We start from the raw sequence: 13,376 nt of genomic DNA on the forward strand, positions 1-13,376 counted from the left end.
TGACGGGAAGAGAGAGAAGATAGGGCAGGCGGACTGGTGCCTGGATCCCCGAGGGGAGGGGCCCTGCTGGGGCGCTTCTGAAGAGTCAGCAGCTGATGGAGGCAGAGCTTCAAAGGTGGTCAGGGCCTACTGGGGAGCATGTAACTCCAGGGTATCTCAGCTTCACTTCCCACCACTACTGGCCCTCAGCACGCCTCCTTAGGCAGCAGGGAGCAGCATTTGAGGATGAATGAAGAGGAGATGAATAGTGACAAGGTCTGCTTCAACACGGACAAGCAGAGTGTCTCCCTGCACCCCCAAGGTGAGAAAACTGGGCCCTCAGTCCATCCTCAATCTGGGACTGGCCTCATCTTCCCTCAGCCCTCTGCCATTTTTCTCAGCCCCTCCTTGGCAGGTCAGAACTCTTTACCATCTCAGCTTCCAGAACGAACAGGCAAGGGCAGAAGGTGGGGCAGGCGAGGAGAGGGAGCCTGGGGCACACATCCAGTCTCCTCATGAAATCTCCCCAGACCCTTTTTCTTGGGGATGGCAACATGGCAAGAGAAATAGGGTGAACTTCGAATTCAGCAGGACCTGATTTCAAATCCCGTCTCCACACACTGGGCTGGTCCCGTGAGGCCTCAGGGGCTCCAGGCGGCTGTTTCTCCACCTTGGAGTGGATTTCCCTGCACACTCTTTATCCCTAACCACAGCCCCCAGACTCTCAGGCACAGCCCTTCTTAGGACACCCCTGGGGGCTTTCTGACACCAGCAGAGGGAGGCTCCAGGACTGACCCTTGTCAGTTTGTGGGGAGGCAGCAGTCCCAAAGGGCTGTGAGTCATGCTCTGGTCAGGATTCATGACTCCGAGGTCAGGGTTCCTGCTCTGTCCCCCCTTCTCTCCCTCCCTTCCTTGCTCCCTCCTTTCTCCTTTCGTTCAAACCACACTTTTGTTGCCCTCCTCCTCTGTGCCAGGTTCCGTGCCCTGTGCACCTCCTCCGGGTTCTGGGCTGTGGGCTTAGACTTTGTGTTGCTACCACACACCCGATCAGCTCTGGTGAACATGGTAAAGTGCTTCATTTTCCTTCCCTGTGAGCGTGGCAGGTGTTCTCATCCCCATCGGACAGGCCAGGAGACTGAGCCCGAGAGCCTGATCCTGTCCGGCCCCCAAGCACACTCTTCTCCAGGACACGGTCTTCTTCCCTGCAGGAGTGGACTCCGCGAAAGTGGCTCCCGCAGCCCGCAGGATGCCGAGACTTGTTAAGGCCACCCTGGCATTTATGGCCGTGACTATTGTCTCCTCTCTTGTGGCTCTCCTTGTTGTGGGTAAGCAGCTAGGTGACCTGAACCCCATTGACTCTCTCTCCTGCTTCTTGCATAAAGCCCCAAAGGGACCCAGATGCACACCCTTTGCTCCCAGAAGGGTCAGTTCACCTCCAGGTTCAGGCCCGGACCCAAACCAGAGCTTTTCTGGGACCTGACTGAGGCCACAGTCCAAGGGGGAGACTCTCAAGAGCTGAGGCCCACGAGGGGAACTCTGGGGGGTCCTTGGTACATCTCCCTCCTTCTGGGACCCTGACTGTGGTTGGAGCAGCCTGTTCTCCCAGGCTCAGTGCTGAGATATTGTGCTGATCCAGGAACTGGGTGTCTCAGTTCTGCAGAACCGAAGACCTGCACCAGAGGCACATCCCTCCCTCCAAGAGGCTCAAGCCGTGGTTCCAGGGAACAGCACCATGGGGCAGTTACCTGTGGAACTCGACAGTGAGTAGTCACAGTGAGGGGTGAGGGTGGGAGGAAGCTGGGCATTCGGATGCCCGGATCTTACCGTTAGCTTCTTCCCAGACACCCCCAGGCCCCTGAATGTGTTTCACTCTCCTCACAGAAAGGCATGATCTTTTAAAAAAAAACTTTATTTTTCCTTTTTTTTTTTTGAGGAAGATTGGCCCTGAGCTAACATATGTTGCCGATCTTCCTCCTTCTTTCCTTTTTTCTCCCCAAAACCCCAATATATAGTTGTATGTCATAGTTGTACATCCTTCTAGTTGCTCTGTGTGGGATGCCACCTCAGCATGGCTTGATGAACGTATGTCTGCGCCCAGGATCTGAACCAGCGATCCCGGGGCCGCCAAAGTGGAACGAGCGAACTTAACCACTATGCCACCTGGCTGGCCCCTAAAAAAACAGCTTTATTGAGGTATAATTGACACATAATAAAGTACACATATTTAGAGTATACAATCTGATAAGTTTTGACCTATGTATATCCCCGTGAAACCATCATCACAATCAAGATAATGAATGAAGAAGTTCTTCCTCCTCCCCCCAAAGCTTACCTTTGTCGTCCCTCCCTCTCCCCTCTTCCCTTCATCCCAGGCAACCGCTGATCTACCTGCTGTCATTACTGATTACTTGGCTTTTTCTAGAGTTTTATATAAAAGGCATCACATAGTATATAGTCTTTTTTGGTCCTTTATCAATCATGTGATTTGCAAATATTTTCTCTCAGTCTGTGGCTTGTCTTTTCATTCGTTTAACAAGATTGAAATTTTGCTAAAGTCTAATTTATCAATTTTTTTTTTGTTTTATGGATCATGCTTTTGGTCTTGTATCTGAGAAACCTTTGCCTATGCCAAGATCACAAAGACGTTCTCCTATGTTTCCTTCTGGAAATTTTATAGTTTTTGGTTTTACATTTAGGTCTATGGTTCATTTTGAGTTAATTCTTGTATAATGGTGACAGGTATGGATTGAAATTCATTTTTTATTTTGCCTATGTATATCCAATTGTTTTAGCACCATTTATTAAAAAGATTATCCTTTCTCCACGAATTGCCTCTGTATCTGTGTTGAAAATCAATTGTCCATATATGTGTGGGTCTATTTCTGGATTCTCTATTCTGTTCCATCGATCTGTCTATCTTTACAAGATGGAATATTTGAGTGGACTTCTCACACCTTCAAAGGCCACCTGGCCCCACCAGGCCTTACCTGAGCACAGTGGCTGAGGCCTCACAAACCCACCTGTGCATGGCATGAGGAATCGGATAGGAATCCTCCAGAAAGGGTACCTGCCTTTTTGGGTTCTTCTCCCTATTCCTGAGGGGAGGCTGGAATCAGGAGCCTTAGACCATGAATGTCTGGGACTAGGTCCTAGCTCACGTGGCAGGCAAAGTGTTCTAGCAGGACCAGAGGCAGCTGCAGGTGGGGTTGGTGGGAAAGACTATGCAGATTAAAGGGTCTACAAAAGCATCCTTGAATGACCTCAATGACAAAGGCCTTTCACTCAGGTCTCCCATATCCTCAAACTGTTCTGTAGGGACCCTTGTAACATGGGTCCAGCCCATGTTTTTCTCTGTAACAAGGGGTGCCAGCCCTTTAAGCCCTTTAAAAGACCATTTCAGCTTCCAGGTCTAGCATCGCCTGGAGGGCCTCCACCAAAGCTCTATGGATTGAACAGGGTGCTTCCTCCATCAGCACCTATTTGTTTTGTTTTTGGTTTTTTTTCCCCCCATGGAATTTGTGATCATAAAATTTCTGTTTGTGGTCTACACAGTTTTTAGGCAGTAACAATGCTGAATCGAGAGGCTTCATGCTTGGCATACAAAAATAGCATTGGACTAAACATGGGCTTTATTCATACTGATTTTCTTTTTCATAATGACCCATTTAATGGTGAAATTTCAGTGGAATTAAACTTCAACAGCTCTAAATGATATAATTAGTTACTTTCAAGTTCAATTACAGTGGCAAAATAATCCAAGGCTTACCAGGACGACTCTCGGGGGAGCACTTCTTCCTAATCCTCACGCTCATACCACTCACAAGCATCATCGAAAACAACCTTTTAAAATGAAGAGTCTTTGGTGGTAGTTAGTTTATAGTAGGCAAGTATTCCAGCCCTTCTGCCCCTCAGTTCATGTGGGATAGCTAAGTAGGCCTTTACTTATTTTGTTTTCTTGGCCATATTCTCAGGTGGCCCATCCCCAGGGTCTGGGTGGCTGCAGTGAGAAGCAGGCTGCTTGAGGAGCACTCAGGGCTGTGCTGTAGACATCTCCTTTGGAAGTTTTAAGAACACTCTGGTGGGCCCATATAATGAATGCTTCCCTTGTAATGGGCCTCTTTGGCTACTTTCTCCATTTCCTCCCTCCAGATCTCTACCACTTTGGCAGAGTGGCAGAGTTGCAAGAGGCTATCCAGATGTTTAAAGGCCATGTGGAGAATTCCAGCACCTGCGGCATGGAGATCCAGATGCTCATGTGCAGAGTGGACAATGTCAGTTCTCAGATCCAGATGCTCGGTGGTCATCTGGAAAACACCAGTGCTGACATCCAGATGGTAAAAGGCATTCTAAAGGATGCCAGTTCCTTGAGTTTCCAGACCCAGATGTTAAAGAGATCCTTGGAGGGGGCCAATGCTGAGATCCAGAAGCTAAAAGGAGATATGGAAAAGGAAAATACTTTAAATTCCCAGACCCGGAGTTTCTTAAAAAGCAGTTTAGAAAACACCACTGTTGATCTCTACATGTTAAACAGAGACTTAGAGAATGCCAACACTGAAATTCAGGTGTTGAAGGCAGGACTGGAAATGGCAAATGCCCAGGCCCAGTTGGCAAACGGTAGTTTGAAGAATGCTGATGCTCAGATTCGTGTTTTGAGAGGCAGTCTGGAGAGCATCAATGATTTAAGGGCCCAGAATCAGGTTTTAAGAAGTAGTTTGGAAGGAGCCAATGCTGAGATCCAGCAGCTAAAGGTAAGTCTGCAAAATGCAAATGCTTTAAATTCCCAGACCCAGACCTTTATAAAAGACAGTTTAGACAACACGAGTGCTGAGATCCAGCTATTGAGAAGTCACCTGGAAAGGGCTGGTGATGAGATTCACTTGTTAAAAAGAGATTTGGAAACTCTCACTGTCCAGACCCGAGCGGGAAACCGTTTCCTGGAGCAGACAGATGCTCAGATCCAAGTATTCAAAACAAAGCTGGAAAAGGCTAGTGCCTTAAATTCCCAGATTCAGATGTTAAATGGTGACTTGAAAAATGCCAGCAGGGAGATACAGACCCTAAAACAAAAAATGAAGGATGCTGTGGCCTTAAATTCCAAGACCCGGATGTTAGAGAGCAATCTGCAGAATGCCAGTGCTGAGATCCAGAGGCTAATAGGGGATTTAAGGAGCGCCAGAACCCTGACTACCCAAATCCAGGAGGTGCAGAGTCGCCTGGACACCCTCCATGCGACCTTTGCTTTGCAGGAGCAGCTACAGAGGTCCCAAGGTAAGTGGGACGGAGTGGGTGGGCTGGGGAGGGTACAGTCTCTTGCTGGGGAGAGTCTCCTGTCCCTTCAGCCTCTTTCTTTACTTCAATGTGCATCCCCCTGGGAAGGAGTGTGCGTGCTGGAGAGGGGCCGAATCGAACCAAATAGGCTCCATGTGCCTAGGCAGTGGTGGAGGTGGCATCAGGTGGCATAGTCCTTGCTCTCAAGTTGCTTATCATCTGGCCAGAGTCACAAAACGAACACTTGGGAAAGAAACTATGTATTGTGAAGGTGTGTGATAAGGACAATGTGTGCCAGTGGGGCCAGACAGCCTTACTTCTGACTTCCTGCTGTCACATGGGGTGAGGTTTTGATCAAGTTGCTCAGCTTCTCTGAGCTCCACTTTTCTAACCTGCAAAGTGGGGACAATAACATTTGCTTCGCAGTGAGGATAAAATGAGTTAGCACATATAAAGCCTTGAATGAAGTTCCCAGCATTCATCTGACAAAATATTTTTGAGGCCCTATTACGTGTCAGGAGCATAAAGATGAATAAGATTTGATGCCTACTCTCAAAGCTTACAGGCTGGTAGAGCAGCCATGCATGGAAGACACGCAGAGTGGCGGCAGAGGTGTTATGTTAGGAGCAGCTCTAGGGACTGGTGGCGGGGAGGAGCGAAAAGAAGGGGGAGAAGGGATCATCCAAGGGGGGAAGAGATCTCTTGGGGGAGAAAGGATCAAAAGATGCTTTGTTGAGAAGATGGCCCTTGAACTGAGTCCTGAAGGACTAGTAGGTGTTTGCCAAGCAAATAGGCTAAGAGAGCGGCAGGTTCACAGGCACGGAAACGTGAAACCAAGAGGTTCAGGAAACTTCAGCCAGCTCTGTCTGACAGGACTGTGGCCAAAAGGGCAGTTGATGAGGCGCAGGCTGAAATGACAGTAGGCAGGGGCTGGAGCAATGGTTTTCAAACTGTTTTGAATGTAATCACAGCATGAAATTCATTTAACACTGTGACCCAGTATAATTGTGTGTCAAACACACACACACACACACAAAGTTTCTAAAAGCAAAACTTTTACTGCATGAATGCATTCTGATATTTTACAATCTGTTTAAAACAAACAAACAAACCTCAACACAACCCTCTAATGGGTTGATGGTTGCAGTTTGAAAAACGCTGGGCTAGAAAGGTAGGCAGACCTGGGGAGACTCAGGCTAGATGTGGAAGGCCTCTGAGCTTGGGTTTCACCCTTCAGGAAATGAAGATCTATTGAAGGGCTTTGAGGAAGCTGACTAAATAGGTCGCCCGACTGAGATAGGGAATAAAAGAGGAAGGAGAGCAGCGAGATTGGGGATGCTGAGTCTGAGACACTTTGGGGATATTCAAGGGGACATCTGGGTATGTTGGTGCCGGTTGTGGCAATGGGAGTGTGGCGGTTTGCACAAGATAAAATGCTTCATGAGAAGAAGGCTGAGGGTAAAAACAGGAAGTCAACCATCAGGTGGCAAGAAAGGAAAGAGGTATTTTTGAGGGAGACTGGAGAAGGCAGTCTTAGAGGCAGGAGGAGAACCAGGAGATGCGCAGTTGGGGAAGCCAAGGAAGGAGAGAATTTCAGGAAGGGAGTGGCTAGTTCTGGCAAATGCTTGAGAGACAAGGTAAAATAAACAATAAGCATCCACTGACTGGGCAATTAGTAAGTCAGAATGAAGTTTCAGTGGAGAGTTGTAGGTGGCCTGGAGGCCAGACCATGGACAGAGGGATGTGAATGAGGGATCAGGTGCTTGAGTCATTCAAGGACCTTGGCTGAGAAGGGAAGGAGAGAGATGAGGCTGAGGTGAGGGGGATGGCAAGGTAGATGGAGGGATTAAAAAACATGTATCATTGATATTTCCATTACAAAACCCACCTATTCATTATAGACAATGTGGCAAATATTGACAAAGAGAAAGATAAGAAAACAACCACTTGTATTTTCATGAAAATTTCTATATTTCCATATGAACCCACTGCTAACGTTTTGGTGAACTTCCTTGAGAGGGTTTTTCTAGATTGGGATAGGCTTGATCTGAGAGTGAGAGAAAGGAACCAGCAAAGAGGGAGGAGGTTGAAGGAGAGAAAGACAGAGACAGTAGGGGCAGAGAGACGGGGGTGGGAGGAGACAGAGAGAGAGAGGAGAGAAGGAAATGCAAAGCTGAGTGATCGGCCTTGAAGGGTTGGGACAATACTTGAACCTCTAGGGCTGGGAGGGAAGGAGGTGTGGAAGTAGATGTTCATCAGGTTTGGAGATGTGAGACCACCAAACTGAGGGAGCTGATGTTTAGTGGTGTCTCTAGGTAGAGTAGGAGGTCACTTGTTAACGGCGAGAGGGGACACAGTGAGCTGGGAGAGAGAGTGTGCGGTTTGGAGCAGCTGTGGAAAGAGACCGGGCTGACAAGGGGCTTGGCGGGCAGCACCGAGGGCTCACTTGGCTGCTTCACTCTGTGCCCCACCTGTTGTCAGAAGCCGGAACTCTTCCCTTCTTACTGTCTCTCCTCTGCACCCCTGCTGTCCTCCTAACTCCCTGCTCTGTCTTGCTACTGCTTTAGTGTAGGTCAGTGTTTCTCTACCTTGGGGGCACATTGGAATCACCTAAGAAGCTTTAAAAATACTGATACCTAAGACCTGCCTCCACAACTCTCTCTCTCTTTTTTTTTTTTTGATGCAGCCTGGGCATCAGAAATTTTTAAAAAGCTCCCTAGGTGATTCTAATAGGCAGTCAGGGCTGAGAACCATTAGTTTAACCTTTTCTTAAGGGGCCAAATAGTAGATATTTTGGGCTTCTGGCTGAAGAGTCTCTGTTGCAACATCTCTGCTATCGTAGCAATAAGGCAGCCAAAGACAATATGTAAACTAAAGGGCGTGCCTGTGTTCCAATAAAACTTTATTTATAAAAAGAGGCTGCTGGCATGCTGTAGTTTGCCAATCCTCAGTTTAGACTACTGGTTCTCAGACTTTGGAGTGCATCAGAATCACCTGGAGTGTTTATTAAAACAGATTGTTAAAAAACAATTTCAGATTCGGCTGGTCTGGGATGGGGTTTGAGAATTTGCATTTCTACCAAGTTCTCAGGTACTGCTGATCAGGGACCACACTTTGAAAACCCCCGGTTTACGCACTCACCATCCATTACTGAGACATTTGCAACTGTGTACTAATTGGTGTCCTTGTCCCAAAGAGGATTGTCTTCTTGTTCAGTCTCCACACTGTAACGGGATTAATATTTTTACAGTGCAAATCAGAGCATATTACCATCCTTCTTAAACCCTTCAGTGCTTCCCTTTCCTCACAGGGGAAAAAACCCAAACTCTTTCACACGGGATGTACGATTTAGTGCTGGCGAAACTGTCTGAGATTGTCTCCCATCCGTTATGCACTGACCATACCAAGTACTTGAACATATCAAGTTCAAGCATGGCCGGGCCATGCTGTTTCACGTCTTCATGCTTTTGCATCTACTGTTTCCCCTGCCTGGAATGCTTTCCTTGGCACTGACCACCTGGCAAACTCTTCCTCAGTCTTTAAAGACTCAGCTCAAGTGACATGTTGCCTAGGATGTCCTCCTTGATGCCCACCTCCAGCCCAGGTGAAATAGACCATATCCTCTTTCATGCCTCTATTTAACATGCACATGGTTTTCAATCAATGCACCTTCAGCGCCTTTTTTACATCTGTCTCATTTACTAGACTGGAAGTTCCTTGAGGGCATGAATCATGTCTTATAGATCTTTGTATAACAGTCCCTGGTTCATAGAAGTTAAGGAATGTTGAACAATGAGTGTTGAACGAGAGAATAAATGAATGAATAAGCGAGTCTATCGTGGCACCATTTCAAACAGCTGTGGTATACATGATGCTAAAGAGCAGAGTGTCATGGCAGGGAGGGATGAAAGAGCTGAGGATTTGCTCATAGGATGATCTATTAGAGTTTGAAATTGTCGGGTCAGGTAGACCAGGTCCCAGATATGGTCCTGGGTGTGGGCAGCCGATGTGGATGGAGATGAAGTCAAGGAAATGAGTGATGCTATGGGATGGCTGTAAAATCTCCCAGGGAGATGGCAGGAATTGAGGTGCAGAGGACTGTTAGGTGACAGCAATGAGTTGGGAAAGAGGGTAGTAGAGCTAGAAAGCAGGAGTCTGGAAAGAGTGTTGTCTGGGTAGCAAAGCTATCTAGGGATCCCTGGAGTGATGGAGCCAGGTGTCCTGAGCTGCTGCTTCCTGGCATATTAGGTAGTGGGCCAGGGGTGCAGCCTCCCAGGCCTTGCCCCTGGAGCACTGGGCACCAAGTATTGCGTGGGCTTGTGACCCTCAGTGGTCAGTCCTTGGAGAAGTCAGGAAAGCCAGTTCTCGGACATCCACAGCCAGCCCCTGGTTCTCTCTCATCCCCTACCTTTGCTCCAGATCATCTTCTCCAGCAGATTCTGCAAGGCTGGAAGGTCTACCACGGGAGCTTGTATTACTTTTCTCGCATCAAGAAGTCTTGGCATGCAGCTGAGCGGTTCTGTGTGTCCCAGGGAGCCCACCTGGCCTCGGTGACATCTGAGGAGGAGCAGGTCACAGCTGAGGGCTTGGGGTGGTACTAATGGGGTTGGTGTGGGATAAGGGACTTTGGGGCTTTGGTCTTCTCCTTCTCAGATAGGGTGTGGCAGAGACCTTCATGTCTCCTCTGTCTGTCAGGGAGCAAATATTTATTGAGTTCCAATGAGCATCTTAGTTCCCATGAGCATCTTGCACTGGAAGTAGAAGCACTGACAGCAAACTCCCATGTCCTCAATGAACGAGGGAGATACCTAGAGGCCTGCAGATGTCAGCAGTGAGGAAGGGCAAAGGGAGTTGGCACCAGGCGACTGCCCTTAAAATGTTGGGAGCACACTTCCCTCCCCATCCCCCTATTTTCCCCTCAGCTTCCTCTCTAGTTGTCAATCTTGATTTTAACGTCAGTTAATCCAATGGCTGTGGAGGGCCCGTGAGCAGGAGATCCGGGCTTCTTGGGAAGGACAGACATACTCATAGGAATTTGAGGACCACCAAAGGCAATATACTCCCCTGATGACCTATCTGCTGAAAGTCCTCATCAGAATTTACTAGCTATTGACAAAGGACTACAACAGGTTTCGTCCAATTCAGATCACAGACCTGCCCATCCCTTGTGGTTCTTCTGAGACTGTTCTTGTATGTCTGTCCAAGAACATGGTATTTTGTAAAATATATCTTAGTAAACTGTGATCAGGTCTGTCTTTGTCTCAGTAAAACTACACTCCTCATCAAGTCAACATGGGAGAAGCTGGACTTCCCTTGAGGGGACCTGGCTGCTGCCCTAGATCCTGGACAAGCCATGGAAAGCACAGGGAGGGGACCAGCTCCTGTAGAGGAGTGGGCTTCATGGCCCTGGGACCAGGGAGGGGACGACCTGGACTCCTCTTCCACACAGCCAGGAGAACCAGATCCTCACACAATGCTGCCTTTTCTCCACAGGAATTTCTGGCAGAGACCGTGAGTAATTCTTACCACTGGATTGGCCTCACTGACATGGGCACAGAGGGCTCCTGGCGCTGGGTGGATGGGACACAATTCAGTGATACCCAGAGCAGAGCGTGAGTCCTAGGCATTCTCTCGGGCAGGCCTGGCTAGAGACTCTTGTGTGTCGCTGTCCTGTGTGTGTATCCCTGCCCATAAGTGTTAGTGTTGTATGTGTGTGTGTGTGTTATATGTGTATGATGTGTGTGTGATGTGTGTATAGTGTGTGTGTGATTGTGTGTGTGGTGTGTGTGTGTGATGTGTATGAGGTGTGTGATGTATGTGTGATGTGTGTGTGTGCACGTGGGCATAGTTCTGATCCTTGCCTGGACCCCTCCATAGAGGGGCATCAGACAGAACAGGTCCCGGGACTGGCAGGCAGCCTGTGAGTGGGCCTTCCTGTTTTTTGGGTTTTTGCGTATCCTATACCCTACATAGGCCTGGTCCCAGGGGCTCTGCCCCCTTCAGAAGGTAACTGAATGTGAATTCTGGGGTGGAGGATCGCAGCTTCAGCACCTTCCTGTCCTTTGATCCTCAGTAACTAAGGACAACCTCAGCAGAGCCACCCTCAGGGCACCCCTGGCCCCAGCTCTGTCCCCATCCTGAGGCCACCAGAGGATTAGAGACCCCTGTCACTTCAGTTCCTTATGCCACAGCAGGGAGAAGGGACACTTCCTTCATCTAGCAGAATAAAGCCCTCTTGTTTCCAGGTTTTGGGAGAAGAATCAGCCAGACAACTGGCTGAATGCGAAGGGGCATACTGAAGACTGTGTCCATACTCAGCAGAGGTGGAATGACATGGACTGTGATGTACTCTACCCCTGGGTCTGCAAGAAGCCCATCGGCCAGGGTGCGGCTGAGGCAGGCCAGAGCTCAGAGGTCACCACCACTGCCACCTCTGGAACCTCTCTACCATGACGCTTTGTGAGCCTCTGAACCCAACTTGTTCGCTGGAGCCATCCATTGGCCTTTTGTGTTTCCTGCTCTGTCCTTTTATTTAACCCTTCAAACATGTTTCCTCACATGACCCAGTGGGATCAATGGCTCCTCAAGACAAGAGCCTTGCCATGCCTGTGTATCCCCCTCAGCAACCAGCACAGGCCTCTCAGACAGCGGGTCCTCAATAAATGCTCGTTGGGTGATTGAACGCTTTGTACTTGTCTCTGTGATAGCCACCACACTCGCTTCTTCCTGCATTAGTCCTCCTTTCCTTACTGTCCCTTCTGTCCTGAAACAAGCATATCTTTGTTTAAAGGCTTTACAGCTAGGAACGTTTAGTTAGTACATTGAAAACCAGCAGAGATTCAACACAAACTACAGGGACGTTGTAGGTAGGAGGTACAAATTCCCAGGAAGTCGTAGCCATCCCAGGTGTTCCTTGCATTTCCTTTGTTGCAGTTGGGGCTGGAGCTGAATTTTTCCAGGCCTTTAAACCACTCGCTAACACTTATTTTTCTCTGTGGCTGGCCTCATCTCGTCTTCAGACTGTTAACTCTCACAGCCATATCTCTGGCTGCTTCTTGTGGCTCCATTCACCCTTCTAAGTACTCAGCTTTCTGCCAGCTCAATTTAGAACGAGAATTTCTAGAGCAATTCTTTGCCCCAGCTTGTGGAGTCCCATTCCATGCATACACGGGGAACCCTATGCAGATTTCTGGAGCTCTTTCTCTGCATAACTCCCTCTCCTTCATACTCCTCCTCAAATGCTATCACACTCAGGCTCCCCAAATGCCCATCTTTCTCTCTCCAGGTTAGTGAGACTGTCATTCCCTGTTTGGGACCCTCCTCCCCGCACTGTGTTCTGGAAAGAGCCACGGGGAAGAAACCCAGGAGGGTCCTGAGCTCATTCGGCCTGCTTCCCTATCCAGGAACTCAGGCCACAGTTCTGCTCTGCCTGTTGTCCAATGTCTGAAAACAATTGTTTCAAGCATTTTGCTTACAGCAAAAGAGCTGGTCCAGCCAATTACTCCACTATGACCAGAAATGAAAATCTTATGATATCTTTGACTTTAATCCGTTTGTATTCATATTTTCCTTTTGGCTTTTCCTTTGGCATTTTCCTTTACGCTTCTTAGCTTTTTATCAATCTTAGAAACTCCTCCTCTATCCTAAGGTTGAAATAATGTTTTGCTATGTTTTTTCTGGTACTTTTATAGTTTTATTTTTTATGTTTACATTACTAAGCCATATGGAATTTATTTTTGAGAATATCACGAGGTGGGCATCTACTTTTTCTCAAATATTGTTAAATCATAACCCACTCTTTTTCACTCACTTGAAAAGCCAACTTTCTCAAATACTAAGTTCACAAGCTTATTTTTAGACTCTTCATTGCATTCCAATGAGCTCTCTTTTCCTTTACAGGAACCACGTTGTTTTAATTGTTGTAGTTTTATAATATGTTTTGTTATCCAGTAGGGCAAGTCCCCCTTTAACTTTTTCAAAAACTTTTAGATCCATGTTTGTGGGACAGGCTTGGTGATTGGTGGATTTTACTGAAGGGCATAAGGTCACTAGCTGGCTTTTTCATTGGAGCATCCCCATATCTGAGCTTCTAGCAGCCTACAGGCCCCTGAGGGGAAAGGGGGCTGGGC

At 48.0% G+C, this 13,376-nt stretch overlaps 1 protein-coding gene across 1 annotated transcript; it reads left to right on the top strand.

Annotated features, from left to right (window-relative positions):
- Positions 1-148: 148 nt before the first annotated feature.
- Positions 149-11,917, top strand: CLEC4F (C-type lectin domain family 4 member F). Its single transcript, XM_087436414.1, has 7 exons — positions 149-301; positions 1,188-1,304; positions 1,632-1,739; positions 4,129-5,247; positions 9,667-9,818; positions 10,741-10,859; positions 11,493-11,917. The coding sequence occupies exons 1-7, from the start codon at positions 226-228 to the stop codon at positions 11,698-11,700; spliced, it is 1,899 nt and encodes a 632-aa protein (XP_087292540.1). The 5' UTR covers positions 149-225; the 3' UTR covers positions 11,701-11,917.
- Positions 11,918-13,376: the final 1,459 nt, after the last annotated feature.

This window comes from Ceratotherium simum, chromosome 11, assembly GCF_057802395.1.
Source record: "Ceratotherium simum simum isolate JZ-2026a chromosome 11, ASM5780239v1, whole genome shotgun sequence".
Taxonomy (NCBI): Eukaryota; Metazoa; Chordata; class Mammalia; order Perissodactyla; family Rhinocerotidae; genus Ceratotherium; species Ceratotherium simum.

Excerpts from the sequence above, each read along its gene's own strand:
- CLEC4F (XM_087436414.1), top strand. The coding sequence starts at position 226 with ATGAATGAAGAGGAGATGAATAGTGACAAGGTCTGCTTCAACACGGAC. Across the intron at positions 302-1,187 it reads TGTCTCCCTGCACCCCCAAG|GAGTGGACTCCGCGAAAGTG; the intron begins GTGAGAAAACTG and ends TCTTCCCTGCAG. Across the intron at positions 5,248-9,666 it reads GCAGCTACAGAGGTCCCAAG|ATCATCTTCTCCAGCAGATT; the intron begins GTAAGTGGGACG and ends CCTTTGCTCCAG.